The 27,574-nt window shown below is 43.0% G+C and overlaps 1 protein-coding gene across 1 annotated transcript in view; it reads right to left on the bottom strand.

The window, feature by feature from the left end:
• Nucleotides 1-1,119: 1,119 nt before the first annotated feature.
• The window catches only part of NHSL1 (NHS like 1), a gene marked incomplete at both ends in the record, with an annotated part of 176,620 nt that continues 150,165 nt past the window's right edge, over nt 1,120-27,574 (bottom strand). The window contains 5 exons of the mRNA XM_080342809.1: nt 1,120-1,843; nt 5,389-5,518; nt 6,067-9,489; nt 19,670-19,801; nt 24,581-24,773. Coding sequence (XP_080198935.1) covers nt 1,120-1,843; nt 5,389-5,518; nt 6,067-9,489; nt 19,670-19,801; nt 24,581-24,773 — 4,602 coding nt within the window. The remainder of the gene's footprint in view (nt 1,844-5,388; nt 5,519-6,066; nt 9,490-19,669; nt 19,802-24,580; nt 24,774-27,574) is intronic.

Here is a 27,574-nt window from a genome sequence, read left to right on the forward strand (position 1 = left end):
AAATGAACCTCACTAAATTATTAAGGTTAAAAAAGAAGAGAAATACTGCAGGCAAATCAAAAAGGAAAGTAACTGTAACTTATTCTTTGGTAACCAAAAGTTAGCAAGTATCTGTATTTCAAGTGATGAAAAGTAATCATCTTCCCATTTTGACAAATGGAAGAAAGACTTCTGGCAAAACACAATTCCCAAGTTTCAATTCTGAAAGTCAGGCTCTACCTACAGCTCTGTAGTGCAAGTTCCCAAAGTCAAATTTTGCTTTCCAAGTCAGAAACGTTAACCCTTCCAAACTCCAGCAGCACTCTGCTTCGTTCCTCTCCCACTCCTCCGCTGTCTGCTTGCATCCTCGGCACACATCCGGTTGTTCCGGTTCGCTAAGGGGATACTCAAGGAAGCAATTCACTTGGAAAGGAGTGTTCCACCAAGCATACGTGTGTAGCTGCATAGCAGCTAATAGTGTGTTATAGAACTTGGCTCCCTTTTCCATGGCAACTACATATTTCATTTTCCCTCAGGAAAATAAAAAAAAAAGTACCTTGGATCAATTAATTACCTGGTGACCAAATTGTTTTAGCAGGACACGCTTCTTCAAACACCGGGGCATACCCCAGTAATGAGCCATGTAACCCCAGTACCAACCCTGCCACCTTCTCATAGGTGATCGTGCCTCACTCGGCCTCTCTCTTCTTAACCAACGCACTACAACACAGCACCACCACATTGCTTTTGAAGTTTGTACCACAGGAGCCTTCCTGTTCCTCTTTCTCAGGCTTATTCCTCAATTTTGCTTGCACAATCGCAGTCTCAAGAAAAAAAGAAAAGCTTCACACCCCTACAGGCTCTGAGAAAACTCCCCCCCACAAGAAGACTTCTAAGGCTTTACACAAAAAAATGCAACTGTTAACTTCCTTTAAGCCACAGACCCCTCATTCAAAGCAAGTCCTCCCCACCCCAACCCCAACCATGCAGAACTATCATTGCTTTAGCATTTAAAGACACACATGCAGTTCATGGAATAAATGCTCAGCAAAGTAAACTTGTCCTGGTCTGGGCTTTCTTCTGGAATCTAGTCCTCTGTCATTTTCTAGACTAATCTCCAACGCCTTTTGTCACTGCCTTTTAACTTTCTTCAGCTGAAGGGCCTAGATACTTCCTTGAAATACCTGGTTGAGTCATTAAGTCTACGTGGGTTGGATCCGAAGTCTCCCTGCAGCCTGCCTCCTCAGCATATGGAAAGTCATTCACGTCCATTTCATCACTGTTAAACATGTCAAGCTGCCCCTCCTGCTGCTCTTCCGAAGTCCTTCGGACCCTGCCCTCGGACTGTTCCACCGCTTCCCCATCTCCTTCGCTAATGACGGTCATGGGGCTGCTCTGGATGCGGTTGCGGACATTGTACTTGCTGCTGGCAGCAGAGGGGGGCGTTCGTGACCGGCCATAGCGAGTGCCAGAGAAGGACATGCTCCTGGGCATCAGGCCCTCACTCTTGGCCCACTCTTCCTGGGCCCGCTTGCTCTTGCTGGGCGAGCAGCTGGCCGGGCTGTCGGGAAGGTCAGGGGAGGCTTCCGTCTTTGTCCGGTGGAACCGCGGGTCCGTGTTCTTCAACATCTCTGCAGCGGACATGCGGGAACTGGTGTCGCCGCGGCTGCCTTTCTTCAGCAGCAGGGCTTTGAAGTTGTCGTTGCTGGTGCTGCTCTTGCGAACGCTTCTCTGAATGGATCCGGCTTGTTTGAGGGTAGCTAAGGTCGGGGAAGCACCGGTGGGAGTTACGGGGGGCGACGGAGAATGGTTGCGGGTACGGTCGTCTTCAGAATCTTTACGGCCAAGGACTTTCCTTTTGGATCTGAGTTTGAGGGGAAAAAAAACAAGGACCAAGGGAAAAAATGAAACTTTTAACCTCTCCTAATTTAACTCAGCTTAGAGGGATGACAATGCATTAAGCTAAAGCACAGAGAAGGATAAAGGAAAAGTAATCTAAATCTAAAGCATGAGTAAGAACACCACCAAAACTGTACGGGCTCTAATGCAGGTATTGGAGGTATAAGCTAAGTTTATTGTTCTTTTTCTGTGAATCTGGAACAATGAAACCACTAAACCTGGCAACACTGATGTCCAAAACTCCTTAGTGAACTTAGTGAATCAGGTCTTCTGGAGTCAGTATTCAACTGCTAATACTAATGCATTATGAAGATTGTATTAAGTGCTGTCTGTTAGTTTGGGGATTTGATAACAAACGTCATCTAGAGTATGTTGGGGTTTCTGGTTTCATTTGATGCTCTCTGGAGAATTAGAAGTGTAGCTTAGTGCACTTGCCTTTAGAAAAGCATATTGCAATGCACTGCTGCTGAAGTTAAGACAAAGTAATGTGGGCCACATGTAACCATTCTGGATTAAATGATTTAAAAAAAAAAAAATCCCCTCTCCAATCCAAACATTAAATGAATAGTGAAAATTGAGTTTTCCGGTTTCTATTAAGATGCACAAAATTCACAGTTCTGTTGGTGCTCTGTTATTGCAACTCTTTGACTAAATGAAGGAGAGACCAACTTCCTGACATGAAAGTGGTCTTTCCAAATGAAAGCATGGCATATTTTTAAATTTAAAGTGCAGGGCTAGCAACAACAACAAGAAATTAAGAAACAATCATGGGAACTGGGAATAAGTGGAAACTGGACTTCTACTGCCCCATTTTCACACTATCAGAAATCTTAAAGAAAGAAAAGTATTACATGCCTGGTGTCTGTAGCAAAGCTGTTTTGCTTCTTTGCCGGCTAAGCAAGAACTATTTCAAAAAGGTTGTATAAAGGCTAATTTTGCATATGCTACTTTGGCAAAAGTTTAAAACAAGTCAGCAGACTCGTTACAAATACAAGATTATCATGCTGTAATTCCATATTAATTTTTATCACGCATGTGTTCAATACAGACCACTCTCCTTGTAAAACAGGTTTCTACTTAATGTGATCTTTAGCTGTACTTTCTTGAAGGCCCTGAGATTTTGCCAAGGCAAGCTCAAATGTCTTTATGCATTGTAGCCTACTGATAATAAAAAACCAAAACAAAACAAACCAAGCAACAAACAGAAAACAAAGCGGCAGGATCTGTCAGCTGAGTAGGTGGCAGCAACAGACACTGCCGTAAACTCTGCCAAGACTTTGGAGTGATTCTGTCTCTCTTAAGTGGGGAAGTTTATGTAAATATCACTTATGACACCCCTCCCCAGCAGCTGTAACAGCTGCCATCTTCAGCTGCTGCTGCCTCCACCCGCCCTTCTGGAAGACAAATGTGATACCAACATCCATTCAGCCTGAGTGAGGGTGAATGGACATCAGGGACGGCGTAGGGATAAAACGACAACTTCAGTAGTGGCAAACGTAAGAACCTTGCCTGGATTTAACTGTGTGTCAGTACCGTAGGCAGCGAGTGAAGCTGGTGCTTGGATCCTCTGTGAGTCCGTATGTGAGCACGTGTGCGCATTAGTTACAGGGAAAAGACTTCCCTTCATTAGTGTCTTGGCTTCCTGTGGGTATCTATCTGCAATGCTGGGGTTGTACTGCTGCCAAAACCCAAATTAAATTCCAAATAAACAGAAAGCAAAATTCAATTGCAAAGATCTGCAGAGAAAGACTTAGCTATCCTGGCTTGAAGCAATGCAGTAGGACTGCGAATGCGGTGCGGAGCAGTCAGTTTGCTGTCAGCGTCTAACCAGCTTTTCTCAGCATGTATGAAATATGGCAGAAACTTAAGAACCAAATTTGGTTTTGGTGGCTTTTCAGACAGAGACAGGGTACATATTCAAACAAATCTGTGACTTAAGGTTGTTCTTCCTGCCCTTAACGCACATACCACTAAATTTATTGTCTTACTCCAAAGCAACCATATTCAAGGCGCCAATCACTGAAGTAATACCTTTTAGAAATAGGGTGGAGAGGGGGAATGGGAAACAAAACATTTTGTATTAATTAACAGCTAAGGAAGATAGTGGTTCAAGTCTAAAGCCAGCAAAAGCAAGGTCTTAATGACAAACGTGTCAAGCAGTTTTAACTATTAATGTGTCACATCCAGTTCCATTGTCCATTTCCCCATAAACTCCTGAATTACATGTAGGTGCACACACACAGAGATCCACTCTCCATCTGCATACATAACAGAGAAAGGCAACTGGCCAGAATATTCATTCTAAAAACAGATTTGTCGCAGTCCCAGTGAGCACCATGCAACATGAATGCAACAACCATTTTTAGAACAGCTCCTACAGGCCAAGTCCTAAGGGTAACCGTAAATTACGAAAAGTCAATATCACATATTTGTAATTTTTGTAACATCTGAAACAGAATAGTTTCGAAAATGAAAAAATAGCATTTGGGTTCCAAGTGCTGCAGTCTCCCAGCCACATTCTCACAACAGGTTTTCCCATCCCTTAGTGCTCCTGATGCAGAACTCAGGCACAGCTGCGCAAACTGACTAAACACCTGGATAAACCTATATGGATGCTGTCAAGCACTTTCTGTGACCAGTTAAGAGATGAGGTCCCTCTGAATTTTGAAGGAAAAGACAAAGCCACGAGATGGCACTACCACTACATTGGTTCTAGTCTAAAAGCAAGCTCAGTAGTTCAGAGAGTGGTAATGGTCTTCTGTGTGTACTGTTTAAATGGTGCACACGTTTCATACTGTGGTTTTAAGCTTTTGTTTTTTGTTTCTTTCTTTTTGTTTTTTTTGACAACCTAACATGAACAGCACAAAAATCTAGTTGCCTATTCAGGATGATTTTGTTTTTAAGGGAAATGAATAATGTCAATAATAGAGCCATTGTTGCACATTTCATTCATGAACCAGTTTGACACAAAACACCCGACCTCAGGCTGGATTATGGCAAACTATAATCCAGCATTTGCCATATGTTTTGCCATATGACTGACATGTTGTGTTACTTGCCAGTTTCAGCCACGCTTGCCATGAAGCATTAGCGTTGAGCCTCTGTCCCAAACTGCACCATATAAGCAGCGAAGAGAGTAAAAAGAGATGGAGAAGAACGAGAATGAAAACAAAAAGATATACAGAAAAAGTAACAGTAGAGTTAATATGGCAGATTGAGAACAGTACAATAAATACTAGACGTAACTTGATATTTTAAGGGGCAGGATATTTATAATATCATCTACATTGACTTAATCTGGTAGCTTTTAGCTCAGAACGGGTTAAATATATTTTTTAAACAATAAAGCGTAAGTTCTTTCATATACAGCCTTAGTAAAAAGTTGCTAAATGTGTGCTTTCTGTTAAAGCAATGACTGTTATAATTGGGTGGTTTAGTAAAACAATGTTAAATTAATTTTTGAGAGAACTACCTGACCCGACAGTATGGGAAGGGCAATTTCAGCCATACCTGTGAATGGCTGCAAAAAGATCCTCAGTAGTCCTTGGTCTCGCAGGCGCTGCCACTCCGTCTGCCTCTTCCCCATAACTATTGCTCGGCAGGAATGAACTATTTGCCGTGTCCGATTCAAACACCTCCACTATGCAGAGAGAAGGAACAATACTGTCAGTTTGGCATGGGAACCTAACAGGCTTATAATCCTGAAACCAGCCCATGCTGCCACTAAGGCAAAGCATCCGAGAGATCAAGTGAGTGCACCCTTGTCTTTATCGTCATTTCAACACCACTTGCTCAGGAAACTGTGGTGCATGAAATGCCTGCGCTTGCACACACACACAGGCAGGGAACAATGCTGAAAGAAAATCTGTATGGTTTCCACTAAAATGCAAAATCAAAATTAACAAAGGTAACTGTGTTTTCATAGCATGTTTTAATCCCAGCACAGTCAAACAAAGCATCATTATCTTTCCATGTCTGCAATAATGACAAGTCAGAAAGGAATTCTAAGAAATCTCATAAATTAATCTGATCCCTGTGAGTTTCTTTAGGCTTTTAGTTTTAACTATCACAAGAGGGTCTTTTCTCTGCAGAAGCCCACCTGAATGCTCGGATCGCTACCCTCACTCTCTAGCTTCTTTAAAATAGCTACTGCTGCATCTGAAGAGCAGTCAGAGAAAAGAGACTCACCACTTTCGTTCTCTTGAGATAGGTGCCCGTCAGCGTTACTGCCACTGTCTTGGCTGCTGCCTGAACTGCTTCCTTCATCAAAAGCAGGCTGCTCCTCCTGCTTGGGTTCTTCTTGAACTGGTGATGCAGCAGGCTGCACCACAAAGGCATTAGCTCCCACTGTCTCAGAGAAGGTGAATCTGGCAGCTCCTCCCCCAGGAACCAGGCTGCCAGAGTCCATCTCGCTAGAACTGAGTCCATCTGTAAGACAATTTCTCGCCTCCTCACAGTGTGCAAGCACAGTGTCTCTCTTAGTTGGGCTTGATGTGCTTCTGGCAGTATCACTCGCTTCAGCTGTTTTTTCCACTCTGAGATCTAACTGTGGAGGTGGTACAACGAGGAACAGTTTGGGTTTCTTTGAAATAGGAGGTGGTTTCTTGCTTGGCAATACAACCTGAGTCTTGTTGGGAGATGCTGGTGACCCCTGAAGTGACATGCCAGAATGGAGGTCTTCGCTCTGCACTGAAGACTCAGGTGTGTCTTCAGCAGCTGTCCCCAATGAATTAGCTTCGGGAGGCTTGTTTAGACCTACGGCACTTGTAGGCTTTGGATCCCTGTCAAGTGCAGGTATGTTATCAGAGAGAATGAGCGGAGAACCCCGAGCCAGTGTCTGAACTGAGTTTTTAAATGAAGTGCCTTGAGTTTTCATTTCCTCTTCACCTGAGCCGTTACTGAGTCTTAGCGAGAGAGATGGCTTTAGGGAAGTCTGTGATGCTGAATTCACAGTATCGTTTTCCTGAGAGATGGTTTCGGAAGCAGATTCAGGTGATGGTTCACCTTCTGTCACTTTTTTCACAGACCTCAGCTGCACCATTTGCAAAGCTTTGGTAGTTACTAAGGGCATCACAGGTCTCGATGCGTCTTGCTTGTTGAGCGGCTGTTTCACTGGACTGCAGCAAGACTCTTCCTGGTTACGTTTCTTAAAAGAATACTGTGGGTATATTGTTGCACCTTTTGTTAGTCTGGGATCAAGAGGTGGTGCTGGTGGTGGGACAGCTAAGGGAACAGCAGGAGGAGGAGGAACAGGGGAGGAGAACGAACTCATGGAGGCTGCTTGTGGAAACCATGGGACAGTCTGGGCAAAGCAAGAATTTACATCGGCTTCTGATGGAGGAGGGGGAAATGTAGGAGAGGGTGGCAATGGTGACAGATCCACAACTTCTGTTGGAGGAGGAGGAGGGGGAGGAGAAAGTCCAGGGCATTGTGGAGGAGGTGTTGGAAGAGGAGGTGGTGGAGGAGATGAACCAGAATCCGGAGGAGAGCTCAGGGTGGGCTCCAATTTCTTCACACTTACACTCCCTTCAGTAGATGTATTTGAAGAAAGAGATGTGGAGGATGATGACATGGAGACTGAAGACAGGAGAGAAGATTTCCTTTCAGGCACTTTAGGCTTCAGCTTGGATTTCCCATTTCCTGATGATGCAGGTTTTAGAAGTACAGGCACTGGAGTAAGCGCAGTGGGTGTATTGGACTGGCTGGAGTACCCACTTGATGGCGAGGTGACCCGGTGGGATTTCTCCGGAGAAGTGCTCTTTGGTTTGGCCAGTCCACTGGGCACTTGTGGCGCAGAAGCCCTTGAGCCATCACTGAAGTGGCTGATGCTGTAATCACTGAGAGCAGATGATGTACTGGCAGAATGGGTCACCGGGGATTTTACCTGGTCATCTCCCACCGCGGCATAGTCGCTGTAGTAACCCCACTGGTCAGCGTACTCCGACTTGATGCTGCTTGTTTCACTCTGAGAGGGAGTGACCGTGCAGATGGAGTAGAGGTTTGGAGCAGTGGTGGACATCATGCTGCTGCTGGCACTGACAGAGCTTTGGCTGCGGGAGCGCAGCACCCAGGGATCTTCATAATCGCTGCAGGGGCTCTGGGAAGGGGAGCTGCCATTTTTGCACTTGAGATTCAGCTGCAGGGAATGCTGGAGAGTGGCAATAAGGGTTTCATCAAGTACCTGTCCGTTGGACTGGGCTTTTTTCTTGGGCACTCTTCTGAGTGAGTCTGTTCTGGATGGTGGCAAAGGTGGCTTCTTTGCCTTTTTCAGAGAGATGTTTCTTGCAAGGGATTTGTCTCCTTGACCTGACTGGTCATCCTGATGTTTCTTCTCCTTTCCTTCAAAGACATTTATCACGCTGTCTCTGGGGTTCCCAAAACCATTAGTACTATTGCATGGCACGTCTGACTTCAGTCCGGAGTCCATATGCATGGAACTGTAATAAACATCGTGGTCCACAGAATACAGAGAAGTAGAATCATCTCTGACTGAAGTCCTCTCCAGGCTGCTGCTGCTCAGGTTGCTACCGGGAGTGGCACAGTCTGGTGTGGTACAAACCGCCTTGTGTGAGGGAGTCTCACTGTTTTCTGCAGATTTGTACAGCCAGTGGTCCGTGCTGTTCACTGCTGCTTGTGCTCGCTCCCCCGAACAGCTGGATTCACTCCTGCCATCGCTGTCCTGGGAAGGGTTTGGTAAAGCAAGATTGTTCCTACAGCTGTAGCTCATGCTCTGAGCCCCAGCCTCTGCGTTTCCAGGAGTGCTGAGAGAGACGGCAGAGTCACCAAGAGAAAGCATCATGACAGTATTAGATGGGATGGTATCTGAAGTCTGTGAGTGACGTGTGGAGCTGCTCTCGCTCCAGTTACCGCTCGAAGAATGATGATCTTCTTTCCCACTGACTGCACTGCTGGCAACAGGATTGTCTCTTGGCTTTGGGTAGGCAGTGGAGCTGGTAATTTTGCTATCCAATGATCCAACACTCTGGGCAGTGTGAATAACGATAACTTCTGAGGAGGATGACAGTGTTGCGTTGGGTATGATGCTGGTTGAGTAGGTGGCATGAGGAGAGACCACGCATGCCGGGCTTGCAGACTTTTCGCCATCGTAACTCCTCACCTCTTGAGAATTTGGCCTCGACATGGTCCCTGTCGTGGGATTATTCCTCAGATGCACAACACTATCATCCAGTTGCAATTTAGTTATCTGGTGGGGTAAAGTGCCAGCGATGTCTTCTGCCTGCCTCGAGATGCTCTGTGTCTGCTCTAGGGACTGCAGAGACACTCTCGCGCCAGCCCGAGGCAAGCTGTGGAAACCCATGTCGCTGTTTTGGCGAGAAGGAAATATAACTGCAGCAGAATCACTCATCACTGACATGTTTCCAGATGAGCTGGAGAACTGAGACATCTGGGCAGCGATGCCTTGTCCCTTCTGCGCTCGTATTCTTCTCATTGAAGGGGGCACAACTTTCACGTCCTCCGTCTGGCAGCTGGTGTCCCTGGTTTCAGAGCGCTGTGCAGCGCCACGATAGCTGTCCAGTCTCCCTAGCGTGGAACAGTGATCCGGGACATACATCGAATGCCCTCGGAAATCACTTTGGCCAGGGCCAACTGCTGGAGTCAAAATAAAAGAATTATTCCTTGAAGCATAAATTCCCATTTATCTTCTTACTCATTTAAAAACAAAGAAACCCAGCAAACTGCTTGATCCCCATGCTCTTGAAGGTTATGCCTTTGGAAAAAGAATCTGCAACAATGGATTTTTGCACAGGCATTGTGTGTTTTCTGCATTTCTCTTCCCTTTTTCTTTATTACCAGGAACCTTCTGCTTACAGAATCGTCTGCGTTCCTGCTGCACATTCGACACGTGAAATCCTCTGTTTATGACATGGTAATAATTTCCATAGTAATCAGTTATGTCAGAAACCAAGTAGCACTGTTTGACTTCCAGTAGGCAAAGCAGCAGGAACAGACAAAAGCCTGAGAAACGTGAAGTGTGTTCCCATGCTAATGCCTCACGCAATAAAGAAAAGGGGAAGGAAATCTGGAGACTAATGTGAATAATCATTTCTGCTTTTTAAAAGCCTTACACTTCTGAAAAAATATCTCAGGAGACACGGATAGCTCTCCAGGTCTTGCAATTCATCTGAAAGGAGCCTAACACAATGAAACATGCATTGTTTTACCACAAATAATACATATGCTATTAGAGCATTTACACATAGACATTATCCAGCACTGCAAAGAAAACTATTTACAACTACTTTCTATTCATCATAAAGGAAAAACTCCAAGAAATGGGGAGAAGAAACAGCTTGTACTCATGGTTGTCTCATCCTCAGGACCACCAGGAAATAAAAAAGAACTAAACGTAATTATATATTGATATTAAAAAAAAAGTTGAGGACAATAGAAAAACCAGTTTCAGTTCAAAATATAGTTATCACTGGGTCAGCAGAAAGGACTCTGGGGTTCTTTTAAATTTATGTTTTTATTGGTAGCTGCCTTTTAAAATCACAAACCAGAGCACTGCTTTAAAATTAGCCTGCGTAAGGCTGTTGCTTTTCAGTTCAGTTGCGTTACTGTATAAACAGCAGACACGAGAGGCGGGCGTGCTGCTGGAGACGCTCGTAAGGATGCTGCATGTGTCGCTGCTGGGGAAAATTGGTTATTTCAAGTCTCCGCCTTAAAGCTAGTCTCAGGAGTAATGAAGTAGCATTCCTGACAGGGCTGTTCTCCGTTCATATTTACTATATGGAACTGGATCAGGAGGATAGGTATTCTTATCATGCAGCTTTAAACACCACTTAAAGAACATTTAATTATCCTTATTCTTGGCAGGCAAAAGAGGCATTTAGAATAAGGAAAAGAGAGCTCTGAAAAGGCTACAGTGAAAGCAGCACACACAAAAAGATTGTTTACTTCTTTTCCCCAGGCACATAAGCAGTCTTTTAGCGGCTTGAAGCCTATTTAGCTTGCTTTGTGTAGATTCTCTTGCTCTGATGAAAATGTAGCCTCTTTCTGCCTCTGGTAGAGATTTGCAGAAAAGCAAGATACTCGGATGCTGGCAAACATCTTGGATAATCTAATATGAGATACTGTCAGAACAGATGGACTACTGCAGCCAACCAAGAGAAGTATTTGCATATTCTGTATACAGTTATTAAGAACTGTACAGTAAGAAAGACAATTTCATTTTGCTTTCCACATGTACTTTTTCTATAGAATCGAGTTAAGAGAGATAAAAACATCAAAGTAGAAATTATGAATGTTTCTGGAACCATGATATCACTGATAGCAACTGTTAGCCAATTAAAAAAAAGCTGGTCATAAAAATCTGTGGACTAGGTTACATAAATAACAAAAGAGATGGGGTATTTTTCGTGTTTCTACCACTTGGAAACACACACACACACCCCCAGCACATACAAGACAGAGGACAGGGCTTGTGGAGAGTAAAGCTGTCAGCACTAGAGCGAGTAGCTAATACCATCACATACTGACCTGTGGCTGAGAGCACCTCATTTCAGTATGCAATACATTGGTTTTCACAAAGGAAGCTAAATGCACTCCACAAGCAGCATAATGCGCACGGACAGTTTATGCCTGTTTAAAACGTTACTGCTAGGGAAGGCAGACGGCAAAGCAGGACAACACTGGACTTGTGAACCTCCCCCTTCGTCCTTCCAAACCCAGGAGTGTCAGAATGCATCACTGGGACATCCTGTTCGTTGAAAATGCACAGCGATGCTTTAAAATGTCTGAAATACAAAATTAAACCCTGGCGCTATATCTAAGCTTCTAAATGAGAGAGGCCAAGGACCCTTCTTATGTCAATCCAAGCCAAGCTCTTTTCTGGCATGGGTGGCTGTACCAAAATGCCTTGGGGAGCAGCCTGTGCCCCATCCCTGGCAGCCCTGCCCAGCCGGATCCCGGGTGGCTGCTGGCCCAGGCCACGGCGGTGCTGGAGCAGCAGGTTAACACCAGGGCAGAACCAACAACTGCCCTCAGCGCTGTTGAGCATCAGTACTAACCCTGTGTTTGTTACTAGAAGAGATGTAGTTTAGGGTTCAGCCTGTTTTGCTCACAGAAACTGCATAAGTTGATTCTACAGGACACTTTACTGCAGCCTTTCACTACTTAAAAGGACCATATATGAAAGTGGGGGACAGACGTTTTAGTAGAGCGTTATGACAAGGGATAATGGTTTTAAACTAAAAGAGGGGAGCTTCAGGCTAGACATGAGGAAGACATTTTTTACAATGAGGGTGATAAAACACTGGCACAGGTTGCCCAGCGAGGTGGTAGATGCCCCATCCCTGGCGACATTCCAGGCCAGGCTGGACGGGGCTCTGAGCAACCTCATCTAGTTGCAAATGTTGCTGCTCATTGCAGGATGTTGGACTAGATGACTGTTGAAGGTCCCTTCCAAACCAAATTATTCTAGGATTCTATGAACAGCAGTAAACCTTTATAACCTCAATACTTCAGGGATGCCCATCAGGGCAGGTCTTTGCACCAGCATGAGGCTGCTGGTAGTTAGAACAGTGTAGAACCCAAATAAATATAGGGTTCACAGGGGGTAAGACAGCCCTGTCTCAGAAGTATAAATTACAGGGCTACATCCTTCAGTCATTATATGGATATGGTCAGAGAAGGGCTTTTTTACAGCTGTTGCTACTACAAGAATACAACTTTGAAGTTTTAAATATTTTTTCTAGAAATGCAGCATATTCTGAAATTACTTCAGCTTTGTTTTTGGCTTTACGTGTATGCACAATCTCATGCAAGGCCATAAGGATTTACTCGCCCTTTATAATACAGCAATTGCTCTTTTGACAGTTCAGTTTCCTGAAGAGGGAAACCAGAAATCTGCATGGAAAATAGTTAAAAAAAAACCAAACCAACCAAAGGAACATTTAGGATTCAGGTCATCTCTTAAACTGTTGAGGGTTTTAAGATTTTGGTGGAATTCAGAGGGAGGGAGTGATGAATATTGTGTCTGCAATTTCCAAGTACACTGTAAAACCCTCACTCGCTTCCAGAGTAATGCTAAGAGCAAGGGCTTTCAAAAATTCTGAAAATCTAACTGCTTCTGTTGGTACTGCAGCTGGAAGATGAGTAATCCAGTTCTAAGGGACAGCTCAGACCTTTAGTTGACCATTACATAGAAAATCCTATTGTCTCTCAAAAAACCCTCTAATTAAGTAACAGTCAGAAGTTACAAGATATTTCTGCAACATCAAAAGTTCTGGAACAGAAACAGAGTTTTAAAGAATACCATCCACAAGTCCATCTAGTTGCAGGGGTGATGTCTGAGCAGACAGCAGCAAAAACTATTGCAGAACTGGACATCAGGTTATAGATGCTGAATGTTACAAAGTCAGAAGTGGCTGCAATTTGGTGGTATGATCTATGCGGCTGAAAGTAATTAATAATTATCTTGTCCACATTTTATATAATCCTGTGTCCAGTAGCCCTGCAACCAGTGCTATGTCCACCACGGGAGACCTGAATGTACACTTCTTTATTACCCTACTTCTTGCTGTGCTGAAAATATCTCTCAGGGCAAATGCTCTTCCCTAATGCGTCCAGTGTAGATGCCAGCAGCAAGTAAAGAACACCTACCATCTGGAACAAGCGAAACATGCAACATACCTAACATTGCTTGCATGGAAGCACAGAGAAGAGGTTCAAACGCCTATCTTAGCTCCACACACTCTGTCTAAGACAGGCATATACAGGTTATACCAGTTTTCCCTGACTCTGGTCGTTACTGGTGTTGCTCTTTAGAGACGACAGGGACTGAGACTGACTGCAAATTTGATGGAAAAAAGAAAGTTCCTGCATGTAATCCCTAGGGCCAGGTCCTAGCTACTAGAAGACCCCTTGTCTCACTGTGACTCTGGCTGATCTGGTGGCAACTTGCTGCAGAAAGGTCCCCTGCACTGACAGGAGCAAAGAGAACTGAGGATTTGAGAGGATAAAAAGTATGTTGATATCACAAAGAATATGCCTGTTTCAACTAGTATATAGAAGTAATCTCTCTTCCCAAACCACTTCTGACTAATCATTTCTATTACAAGCACTAGTCTCTTGTGCCATAGGCACATTCCTAAGATTTGTTGCTTTCATCTTCTCACACCCTGCCTAGTAATCCTCATCCAAACCTGGTGACCTGGCCAAGTCACTGTGCAGGCACCACACCGACAGCTAAAAAACATCACAAACCCTTGCATATATCACTGCCACTCTGCAAGGAAGAATTTTGATGAAAACAGAGGGAACTTAAATTTTCTAGATTCTGTTCATTTGCTAACTGAACAGCCTCTGGTTAAGATTATATTCCTGGCATTGCTATCTTTCATTCTTGGATATGTGCATGGCATTTTTTTAGGACCACTGGATATCTGGGACTCTTCTTACCTGTGGGACCTGTAACCTGAATGACTTCTAGTGCGCAAAGGACTGATTGGAAAAGAATATCAATTAAGAGGAGTCTTCAACAGAACAGCTGAGTTCCCAAATATCATAAGGACTTCTGTGCACCCACGCTGCTGAGATGGAATGGTCTCCTCTAAGGCATGTCAAAGGAGAAGCTTCAATAGTCTCAAATGATACCTGGGACACTGGCTGGTAGCAACAGGGGGGCTGAGCTGTACCACAAGAAGGCAAATGAGTGACTGACCATTCAGATGTCAGTCATATCTACCCTGATGAATGACAGGAGGTCCTATAGGTGACAACTCATTGTGAGCTACTGAAAATGGGAGGCAGAGAAATAAGCTGAAGAAAAGCATCTGAGGTTATTCTGACCCTCTGAACTCTCTGGTTAGAAAGACAGAAAAAAAGGTAGATGGGAGCCACAGAGCCACAAAGACCCTGAATTGCACCTTAAGGTGGGGAAAAAAAAAAGAAATAATTCAAGGAAAGTACATACAAAGCATAAAATTTGAATACTTTTTTTGAAAACCAGAAGAGGAGAGAAATTTTCTGTTTGATTAAAGAAAAGCAAAATGCCTGGCAGAAGAAGAAACTGAAAGGTAGAAAACTTGAAGATGTTTTCCTCTCCCCTGCTTTGCTGAGATATGTTTACTTCAAAGATAAACTATGGTGGAACCGATACCCCACTCTGGAACTTGTTTCTCCTGCAAGAGAGGGAGGGAGTTCAGGTCACCAGAAGTTGTCCATCAGTGCCCTGGACTGCATCTGTGCAGAGCTCTGGAGAAACACTCACAACTAGGTATTTGGTACCCTCACAAAATTAAAGTTAGTCTGAGCCAGGCACTGACACAGAGAAGGAACCAATGGAAACATGAAGGCATTTTGCTGCCTTTATTTCATTTGAAGAGCTAGAATGTGTGAAGAAAGCTGAAGATAACCAACAGCCAAGACACGAGCAAGGCCTGCAACAGGTTCTCCCAGAATGCTGCTCACCTCTGCCAAACTTCTGTTTGGGAATCACCTTCTTGCCTGAGGGGAGAATACCAGTTTGCACATAAGGCACCATCTGAAGCTAGAAGTGATGGATAATGTCAACACAGAACAGAGAAACTGAGAGCACAAAAACTTGAAGGGAAACATCATCTCAAAGTTTCTTGTCCTTTCTGCAGTTTTGATCTGACATTAGCTCCATTAAATACATATATAATATTTATGTTCTATAAGACAGTGAAAGTAATTCAGAGGTATGCAAATCTAATTTTTCCACTGCTGTGCTTGGCAGAGAGAGGAATGCTTTGCCTTCTCCTCTTACTTTGGTGTTGCTCTGCTAGATAGTACTGAAAAGCTCCTGCTATTCAGAAAATAACTGGAATCTCTAAACTGAGAGGCATCTCATATTCTTATTCTGTCTCAGAAACCCATCTATCCCATCACATTTTATTTAAGCAGCACTTTTTATGCAGAAGTTTCCAGGCTATGCAGAGAGACTGGTACATCGGGGGAAGACACCTGTGAAAACACGGCAGTATTATAACACTCAAAAGTGAGAATGTTCAAAGATACTTCCTGCACAAGGCTTACTGGTGCAGGTAACGACTCTTTTCAATATGTTTGGCTAAATTCTGCAAGGGTACCATGGCTGCTGAGCTCAGGCCAATAATCAGCGCAGGCTTCTTTTCTGTTCGGTCCTTTTTGTTCCAAAGGAGCCAGGGGAGAACCCCAGCAGCTTGGCCCAGCAGAAGCTCTTCCAGGCTCTCTCGCAAGAAATGAAAATAGTTCAAGCTTGGTTGAAGCTTTGAGGTTCTCTCAAGTTTCTGCTTCCTTCTGAAGGATAAACAAGAGGTAACAAGAATCTGCTGTATGTGTTGGTTATTTAGCCTGCGCACAGCAACTTTGATGTACCAAGGGATTTTAATCTTTGTGTAAATATTGTAGCCATTCACAGCAATGCTTTAGGGGAGAAACAAAGAGATTTATTCAGCTGAAACCACAGGGAGAATGTCAATAGGCACAATGCAATTGCTTGATTTGGAGTTTAGTTCAGATCCTTGTTCCGATCAAATGAACTGTGGAATGTTTTAAAACAACTCGTTGTTTGTTTTGGGACAGTGTAAGAGAAATAGTCTACAGAAATATTTGGGGAGTGACAGAGGAGAAAAGGCAGAAAGTGCACTGAACAAGGATGGGGAGACTTAATTTATTCCCAGCCTTGCCAGCGGCCTGGTGGGTGACTCTAGCAAAGTCACTTCACTGCAGCCTGCCTGGCTTCCCCACCTATAAGATGAAGACACCGATAACTGTTCTCTTTTCAAGCGCACTTTGTTTCTAGTGATGGATAGCAACAGGCTAACAGGATGGACGCTGCCATCGGAGAGCTTTCCTGGCTCACATTTCGCTGTCTGGCTGACATATAACGACCACGGAAGCAAGATGAAGCTCCTCAGGCAACTTCCACCGTAGGGCAGATGGCTGAAGCCCCACACGCCTGCCCGCTGTGGGCCAGGGAACCAGCCAGAGAGAGCTCCCACAGATATAATGCAGATATACTGCCAGCCCTGAAATTTCTGCAACTTAAAACAGGAGCCAAGGAAAACCTTCAAGCAGTGCAACATGAAGTGTGCTCAGCACAGAGATGAAAGTCCAAAATCAAGGCCATAAAACCTGTCAACTTTAGCAAACAGATTGGGAATAGTCACAAGTTTCTTTTAAGATATTGATTGAAGATTTCTTTTTAAGATAGATGTCAACTGCATTCTCAGTTTTTTCCACCAGGTAAATTACAGCTCATGTTTTCAAGCATTAAATATGTCTGAAGTGGTCACAAATATAACCTTAAGGTTTTGGAAATGCTGCCAGCAGGAATCATTCTCCACACATCCACCCAAGTACAGTTGTCACCCATTTCAAAATCTACGTGCCTGAGAGAGCGTCAGGACCCCAGAAAGTGACAAATTCTAGTGTGGGACAAAGTGTTCTGCTTCACTCTGGTTTTCTCCGCTATGCGCCCTTGAGGTGAGTCCTACATACATCAAAGATACCCTCTGTTGAAAACTATGACCTTGGTATGCATATCATTTTCAGAATCATAGAATCACAGAATGTTATGGATTGGAAGGGACCTCAAAAGATCATCTAGTCCAATCCCCCTGCTGGAGCAAGAACACCCAGATGAGGTTACACAGGAACGTGTCCAGGTGGGTTCTGAATGTCTTCAGAGAAGGAGACTCCACAACCCCCCTGGGCAGCCTGTTCCAGTGCTCTGTCACCCTCACTGAGAAGAAGTTTCTTCTCAAGTTTAAGTGGAACCTCTTATGTTCCAGTTTAAACCCATTACCCCTTGTCCTACCATTGTTTGTCACCGAGAAGAGCCTGGCTCCGTCCTCGTGACACTCACCCTTTGTATATTCGTAAACATTAATAAGGTCACCCCTCAGTCTCCTCTTCTCCAAACTAAAGAGACCCAGCTCCCTCAGTCTAGACTCAAGACCATTGTTAAGTACCCTGAAAATGACCAGTTTAAAGGATGTCCTGTATCAGTTTTGCATTGAAGCGGCACAAGTGCTTTTAAGGAGCAGAAGTCATTTCATCTCAGCTCTAGACAGAGCAAAGAGATGTAGTTTAAAATGGAAGAAGGGAATTAAAAAGGTATGCATCCTGAACAGATGAGAGAGGATGACGGCTGTCCCTGCTGTTCCTCAAACCAGGTGTAAACATGGTATCTGAGGGATTAGCCTCAAACACCTAAAGCAGGAAAAGGGAATCTTTTGATAAGAACAACTCAATATTAAGTTTTAATGTAGCTTTGTTTCCAGCTTTGATCTTTGTTTGGCTAGAACAAATCTATTTTATTCTATTTAACTCTCAAGCTTGTTTATAGTTGATTGCAAAGCTGACAACTGTGTTGTTCTCGCTCAGCAAATAACAAATTCAGATTTTGATCTCCAGGAGGACTCCAGGTCTGGAAAGAGTCTCCTGCCAGGTGGCATGGCCTACTATGGACAGTGAAGAGGGAGGAAGGAAACCTCACTATAAGGAGTTCCCTACAGCAGGCACAAAACAGCATCCATCCCACAAGAAAAGATAGATAAAGGTACCTGACAGCTTTGGACAAATCTCAAAGCTGCAGTTCGAAATAAAACCATTACATGAGATCCAAAAGCTTAAAGCTGCCTAACTTTAGGTGTCCTAACAGGGTCAGGGCAATTGAATTATCTTTCTCGAGGTAGAAGATCCCCTTGGCAGGGCACTGTTTCATTATAGATGCTGAAGGAGCACAGTTCCATCCACAAACTGCTCTTCATGCACTTGTTCGTTTCTTGGCTTTGTCTAAGCCTGGCCCTCTAGCTCATTTCAAACCCATCCATCCAGACAAGCTACATATTTTTGATTCTGCTTCTGAAAAATCTAGACAAAGAACCAAGAACTGAAAACATAATTTAAAAAGGAAGGTAGTAAATGCAAGGTAGTCAAATTTACTGAAGCCATCAATATATCAGATGATTCCACATGTAAATCACCTAAAATTATGTTCTGCTAGACTATTTGAAAAGACATTTTTCCTGTACTGCAAAACAAAGAGAGGGGGAGCATAATTTTATCTGTGAAGTAATTGTTCAGGAAAAACTGAAACATCTTTTTTAAAAAATAAGTAAGAATGACCAGACTTAAATCAAAGAGTTCTACAAAAAGTGTCTGGTAAGTCTACCAAAATTTGCCATGCTTCAACAGCTTTGAATATCACGTGCGCTACTAACTGTGAAAGAGGACAGCCTGAGGTAGTGTAAATGTGACCAAAGATGCATTTTTCCTTTGCAGCATATGCAATAGCTGATGAGCTCAAGTAAATTACTTCAAATCAAATAACACTGATACTTAAGGGGTTGCCAATTAGATTTAAACTAAACTGGAAAATATACAGGTTTTTCACTGCTGATGCAACTCTTGGCAGATTTGGGAAGGTATCCATGAATTGTTTTATTCCACTGAGTAATTATTTGCAAGCCACAATGTCTGCCCACTTCAGTTTTGCTTCAGTGAACATCCTGGGGGAGCAGACGTAGACCAAATCTCCAGGAAAGCATTAAAGACCAGAAACCTTGTGTCCCTGCGGACTGAACTGTACCAGGACACCATTTTCCAAATACCCTTTTCCCTTCAACAGGTAGAAGCCAACAGATAAAAAGGTCCTAATTCCCCAATGCACAAGGTGGCAAGGAGGCACACACGTATTTGGAACTGTAATAGGCTATCAGACTGTATTGGTTTCATGAGCACTGGTAATGTTATTAGTCGAGTAATGACAAGCAGTGACAATGAACAGTGGATGGAATACAGTTCTGATGAGCCATACCTAGCTCCTTTTGTATGTTGTCAGGGATTCCTGTAATAGTCTTTCTCCTTTTGACTTTCTTCGGCCGTCTTACCACTGTGTCTGTGTAAATTAGAGACCGCCGAATGCTGGCTTGGCGGTCGAAATTCTCCCCTAATACATGGTAGAACAAGCAAAGCAACATTACTTCCAAGCACGCTGACATCATGCACTTTCTTCCACTAGTTTTATTGTAGAAATGGAAAAAAAGGCATTAATAAATGATGTTAGCTTGTTCCTACAATGAAAGTTTGCACTGAAGAAAGATACTGCATATCGTCACAGTAAGGCTTTAGACACACATATCCACTACACAGTACTGCAGGTTTTAAAAGGAATTTTAGACTTCCCAAGCCCAGTTCAGATCTGGTGAGAGCAGCTCTAATTCCACAAGTGAACAGAATCCTTACTCTAATTTGGCCCTTTTTGTTTGTCTTGGGTGGTTTTGTTGTTTTATTTTAAAGTAATGAGCTGCAGAAAAAGCAAATCTGTTCATGAAAATGAAAGATCACAATGGTTTATGCAGGAACAGACATTGCTATTGGCAACAGTTATTACAACATCTTTGCACAGCTCCATCATTAAATCACAAGACAGTTTTTTTCATTTCAAGTTGCTTTGAACCTGTCAAATGCACCACATTTCTGATGGTGATCTTTTAACTTGAATACAAATAAGTACTATGGATCATGCAGAGATCAAACTCATCTTGTGGTCTCATAAATATTTCAGAGTGGAAGCTGTTTAAAATTGAAACTTTATAAATGATTATAAAAATATCCAACAGCAAGAGCCAAAAAAATGTGTAAGTGCATGTTGCCAGACAAAGCCTTATAATGACCATGTGCTGTATCATAATGGGACCCAGAAGCACCACTATCATTAAGCAACTTTTCTTTAGGAATTCACTTCTGTTTAGAGGTTTATAATTTGGTCATTTTACTAGCAGCAAGATAAAACTTGCCCAATAGGTTGTGAGCTGAGTTAATTCTCTGTCACTTCTAAAAATCTAACAACTACCCCCCATATCTCACAAGTAAGTTGCCTTTTTAGAAGATAATGCATTTTAAAGCACTGCTTAATCTTAATATCTCATTTAAAACTCGATATGCATGTAAGCTTTTTGCTTTGTACGCTTTTTTTTTTGAAAATAGATGACCAAATTATTTACCTCTAAAAAGTGATTAGTGCACAGTAACTAATACATCATAAATATTGTCCCTGGCTGACTGCACATCAGTATGATGTGTGTCCTGCAAATAGCACAGAAAACCTCATTTCCTCTGTAACAAGTAAAGATACAGTCATATATTAAAGTATAGCATGTGGACTTGTGAAAATGCAAGGAAAAAATGTAGCAGTTTCATTCACTGTCTTATAAGTATAAAGAGACTGACTCTGTTTGACCGAAGCCTTGTGCTGCCGTGAGCGGCACTTGTGCTAAGCAGAATCCTTCCAGCTACAAAAAAGTGCCAGTTTCACCCAAGTTTTGGACTGACTGAAGTCAGGGCAGATTAAGGGAGGAGGAAGCCCTTGGGATCTATAAAATTTAGAGCTATGGATCCCACTAGCTTAGTAGAATCCCTGAAACACTGAGACAGACTATCCACTGTTTGGAGCATCACCACTGTTAGAACATTAGGATCCTTATGGGGTCCTTCGGTAATCCTGCCATGGAGGATAGTAATAATAATTCTAGTCACATTCTAATAAATCTGAAGAATTTGAAGGAGAAAGTTTTGCATCTCTGAATGTATCTGTATCCATTCAAAGCCCAACAATTATGCCTGAGATGGTGACTTGCAAGGAAATTTAAATACAGCTTTAAATGCCCTGCAATAAAATGTAAATGGTAAGTGGAAGGTACAAACAAGGAAAGAGTCTTTTACATGAAGCCTCAGACAGCACAAACAGTGCGACCATGGGGAAATGTCACTGTGTCAGCTGACCCACAGTAACTTCTTCCCTTGAGCTACCTAAGAGCTAACTCAACCAATCCATCCTCCATGGCTTTTCATACACAAAGGCTTTTTCAAAGCCACTGTGCAAATTTAAGAATTTCAAAGTAGCAGCTTCAATAAATTCCAATAAGCAAAATCAGAACGTCTCATTCTTTTTTTCCTTCTTCATTGTCACCTTTTTTTTTTTCTTTTAATAAATATTGATGTTAGCGTTAAAACATATTTTGCAGATTTAAGGATACTTTTCTCCTTCTGTTACAGGTTTGTAACAAATCATTTAGGCATTCCTTATACATTTTACTCAGTTCTCCCTCATGCAGTTTACTCAGTTTCCTTGGATTCATTGAAAATATTTAAGTGTGTGCTTAAATCTCACTAGAGTCAGTCAAGGCAGACTCAAGCAAATGCTTAAATGTTTTGCAGGATCCAGCCTGGCACTGATCACCTCCACCATCACCAGACTCCTCTATCTGGAAAGAAAGTTAGTTCCGGAAAACCCAGGAGAGCAGACACCATTATACATCTTTTAAACCCCAGGATATATGAAAGCAAAGACCGGCCACCACTGAAAATTCAGCCCAACCCCTTCCAGGCCAGAATAAGCTCAGCCCAGGCACCCCCTAAGACTGGAACTGCTTCCAAATCCGGATGTTTAGTCAGCAGCTTGTCAGCCTAATGCAATGCCCCTGCACCTTCAGGCTACCCAACAGATTTTTACTACTACTGTATTAGTTGCAATCTGTTCACTGAAGAGCCCTGAAAGCTGAACTCATGGAGCACTTATTGCACAGCCACGTGAGAGGCCATTGTAGCCAAATCATTACTAATGCACTGCTGAAAACGCTGGCAATCGCCAGCAGCCTCTTCAGAGGTTAACCTTTTATTTAATGCCAGGAGCAATAAAGTGGAAGTTTTTTGACCTCACTTCTGGGAGAGTGAGAAAAAGAGCAAGCGAAGGAAAAAGCCAAATCAAAACAAAAACCATCAATGGTTTGTTCCATGGTACCTTGAACAAACAGCACAGAATTTTTCATCGTTTTTTCCTGCCTTGTGCAGCAACATAAGGAGCTTCACAAAATAAAATCACTGGGCGTGTGGGAGGGCAGAGGAGGGGAGCAGATTGTGACTTTTTAAAGAGGAACAAGGACAGCAGCTTCTTTTGGTGTGTGGCTCCTAGTCTGTTTGTTTCACAGTAGCAATATAACTATTCCAAGGGAAAGGGAACGGTGGATCCCAGAGACTAGTGTGCTTACTGCAACAGCAGTTTTCCTTTACTGCCCTCCCTTTCTATGCCTGTTTGTAAGGGAATAAGTGCTCAACAGCACACTCCAGAAAGGTGAGGTGTAGTATGTGCATTTTTATCGGAAAAGCTGAGAAGGTTTCCTACATCAGTCGAAGTGAGCTGGTTGAAGTCACACGTGTAATTTATGCAAACACGGTCATGTTCCCAGTGACACTGAATTAAATTTGTGAGGGTTATTTGATCTCTTTTACTTTATTTTTCTTTCCATCTGTTTACTTCCCCCATATACTTTCAGTACCCATGGTTATTATATCGAACAGCAGATTACTCTTTAAGTACACCCTGTTACTGCTGTTGCAATATCTAAGCCCTGCTCAACCTTATCGATTATGTCAGATTATCCATTGTTCCAATAACTCGGCTCTCTGCACCTGCATCCTACATTCCCTACATAATGCCAACTGGCCTAGTAACGTTTCAGCATTACACTTGTTTTCCTTCTATTAATTATCCAGACCTACAGTGTTCCTCATTTTCTGTTGTTTTCACATTATTTATTTCAAACATTTTCTGCTGTTTATTTAAGGAAACATTTCTTGTTGATTTCTCAGACCTCTTTGATGTTTGTCACAGAAGTACGGCTCCTACACTATCTAAACACTATTAAATGGTGTTATTTAAAATACTAGTTTATAACAATACACGTGAAAAAATTATTGGTAGCCACACTGGGAAAGGGAACAACTAATTTACTTTCAAAACAAAACCAAATATTGCAAGCTATTGATTGTAAGAGGGAGCATGGAGCCAGAGAGCGCCATATGGCGTTTGAAATAAATTGGATATTGAATATCATCCTGGTTTTGGCAGGCAAACGGTCAGTTATTTGAATTAACTAATAACAGACAATCTCGATATTGTGCAGAAAAAGAAGGATTATTAAATTGAAGAGATAATTTGATCTTTTGCAGAAATTCTGTTTACACACAACAAAGTATCTATTCAGCATTAGGCTTTAACATAATTTAACTTCCACAAAGTGGGAGTTCTGCACCTGTAAAGCCAAAAAGCACTTTCAAAATGAAGTGTTAATACACGGTTCATAACACGAAAACATGGATTATTGTCACATAAGTGGAATGTCTTACCACAGATCTTGCTCAAAGATGTAGCCCCATTAACTTTTGCTGTTCTTACCCTACTCTCCTTGACACCTAAACCTCTTGTTGCTGATATAAATAACACCCTGGAGTTCTTTTCCTTGAATTTTGTAACATTTAGTCTTCGGAATACTGAAGTCCCCCATTACCTCCCTTACATAAAACTCCTAGAAAAAAATCCTGAAATATCATTAGCATTGCATGAAACATGATTTTCCATTACATATCTTCAGTGCAGTCTATAGCAAAACACTGCTATTCATCTACCCTCTTCTTGTATTACATGAATGCCTAATGCCACTTCAAGTCAACATTGTAGACTATCTTCACTAATGATAATTTCAAGGGATTCTGAGGTTTTCTCATTAAGTTAGAGATGGACTATTAAACACAAAACACTGTGCAATAAGTAATTCAAAATTCATGCATCAAATATATCAGTGTCAAAATACTATACCACTGTGTAGAACCCCTTTTATCCCTTCCCTCCCTCATCAGTGTAATGCAATTACTGAAATTAAAAGCCTACCAGTCACATTAATAGGAACCACATCTGTTTGGACTGCCTGTGCTTGTTGTCGCATTTTCTCTTCTGGTGTTGGCAGTGGGAGTGACTTGGTCCAGTTGGTTTGGGTGTTGATATCCGATAACTCATTTGGAACTGGAGTTTTAGGCCTTTTGATGGTAATAAGCTTTTCTTCTTCTGGGGAAGAGACGGGACACTACAAACAGAAATACGTGAAACAATGTAAGTTTACTACCTAAACCAAAAAGGTATTACTAAGTTATTGCCCCTGCAGCCAGTACGATTGCTTGTGGAGCAAAATACACTCTCACCAATGTCACACTTTGACCTATATAAAGAGTGATTAAAAACAAAAACAACCACACCACAAACTACGCAAAACAAAACACCTGGATTGTATTTATCTAGGACATCTGATCAGTCTAAGGAATATAGAAAGAAATAAGAAAGAAAGAGTGGTCTTGAGCAGCTCAAAGGACAGTTACTAATTATCTTACACATTGATCTTATCCCTAGAGTGATTAACCCCTCCAGTGTCCTATTAGGAAGATGAGAGGTGAGCACTGCTTTGCTCCAGCTGCACTAGGTTGCAAGGATGTGTAAGGTCTCAGCAAGAAGCCTATTACAAAGAGAGATTTTGGGAGAGCTCAGTAAAAGAACCAGCTGATGCACTCTACAAATCCATCAGCCACAGGTCAGTGGGGTAGCAAGAGTAACTTTGCTTTGGCCTTGGGACAAATTCATGCTACGGTCAAGGGGTTCATTTTGCCTATTTTTTAAGGATGAAGCAGTTAATGTATAGTAGTCATCCAATGATCATTTAAAAAGTCATTCCTTACCAAAGTGGCAGATTTCACCTCCATGGTGGGTGTGCCACTTAAAAAACGAAACAAAAAAACCCCAAACAATGAAACAAAAAACTTTCTGCACCAGAAAAGAGGTTGCAACAGCTTGTGCAAATCCTTCCACCAGACAAAGTTACAAGCCAAAAAAGCCATTTGCTTTCAGGGAGCAAATTTGTCTTCATTACAAGGTCCTCACTTGCACACCAGTGATGGCATAGAAAGCCATAACGCAGCTTTTTACTGATAGGACAGTACCAGCCCGCAGCAAACCCTGAGGATAGGCAGGCTTGGGGCACACAGAAGACATCACTAGGGCTTCTATTAATAGCAGGTGGTCACAAGCTCCAAGCAAACCCAGGAGAAGCAGCTCTCTCCTCCCCACTCCTGCCAGCAAGGCACCTCGGAGAATCTCAGAAGCAGGAGAGCAAGAAAGACCTGGAGGAAAACCAACCTCTGGCTCTCAGGAAAAACAAAGGAAAGAAAAAAAAAAAGAGAAGAAAACCATGGAAGAAGAGTTGTGTAGAGGCTCCAGCATGAGCAGAGATTTCTCTGCAGCCTCGGGACTCCTGGGGGTTTGCTTGGGCTGCCTGGCACCGTGGACCTCCCTCTGTGCCACCAGACCAGAGATACAGCCCTCTCCCCCTTTGGAGAGCAGACCACTACCCAAAATAGGGGCTGGCAGTACCAGATCACCGATTCTCCCAGTAGTTGCTCCCTCACTGCTGTGCACAGGCATGGAAAGAGACATCAGAGCTATTGTAACAGATGGATTTTTAAAATTATTACTATATGCTTTCAGTGTAAGCGATCTGTTTTCTCTTGAAGTTGAGTGCTGTACAAAAGACATGCCCAGACACTGTGCCGCAACCACTGTTTATCATTTCTGATTTTAATTTTCTTCCTGTTACCATGAGGACTTCCCACTGCTTATAAATAAATAACCATTTATTTATTCTGTTATGCTTTGGCTCTACATCCTTTAGGACAGGGCCCAACATTTTATTTAATTAAAAAAAAGCAACTTCCAGGCAAAATGTGAAACAATCTTCAGGTAATAATAATAAAAAAGAAATTCTGGCAAGAAAATTATTACTAATATCATGCTGAGGTTTGGAAGCACACTTCTTTGAGGAAATAATCCATTTCTTTACATTTCTTTAGCAGGGAGGCTGCGGAGGGGATAGATGCTGCTCTGTAGGAAGTGGCTCAGTGCTGTGAAAGCCCCAGTGATTCTTTCAATGCAAGCTTCCTGAAGGATACCAATATTTTGTCAGTCCTGCATTGTTTTTAAAAGGCTCCAAAACCACTTCTATAAAAATTGTATTGGGTTTGCATGGCAAGGTTTTGGTAGTGGGGGGAAGGGAGTAGAGAGGTGGCTCCTCTGAGAAGCTGCCAGAAGCTTCCCCCATGCCTGACAGAGCCAATGCCACATGGCTCCAAGATGGACCCACCACTGTCCAAGGCCAAGCCCATCAGCGATGGTGGTAGCGCCTCTGAGATAACACAGAAAAAGCCTGCACAACACCAGCAGCAGTCAGGAGAGAGGAGTGAGAATATGTGAGAGAGACAACTGCAGACACCCAAGTCAGTGAAGAAGGAGGGCAGGAGGTGTTCCAGGTCCTGGAGCGGAGAGTTCTCTGCAGCCCGAGCGTGGTGCAGCCATGGGGAGGCCAGCTGTCCTCTGGCAGCCCAGGAGGGTTCACGGTGGAGCAGAGATCTACCTGCAGACTGGAGAGGACCCCACACCAGAGCAGGTGAATGCCCAAAAGAGGCTGTGAACTCCCTGCTGGAGCAGGCTCCTGGCATGAGCTGTGCCCCCATGGAGAGAGGAGCCCAGGGTGGAGCAGGTTTGCTGGCTGGACTTATGACCCCGTGGGGAAACAACGCTGGAGCAGTTAATGAAGAACTGCAGCCTGTGCAAAGGGCTCACATTGGAGAAGTTCGTGGAGGGACCCCATGCTGGAGCAGGGAAGACTGTAAGGAGGAAGGAGCAGCAGAGACAACACGTGAGATGAGACTGCAACCCCGACTCCTTGTCCCCCTGCGCTGCTCAGGGGGAGAAGGTGGAGAATTTAGGAGTGAAGTTGAGCTTGAGAAGAAGGGAGGGGTAGGGAAAAGATGTTTTAAGATTTGGTTTTATTACCCTAGCCTA

The sequence above is a fragment of the Nesoenas mayeri genome (assembly GCF_963082525.1).
Source record: "Nesoenas mayeri genome assembly, chromosome: 3".
Lineage (NCBI taxonomy): Eukaryota > Metazoa > Chordata > Aves > Columbiformes > Columbidae > Nesoenas > Nesoenas mayeri.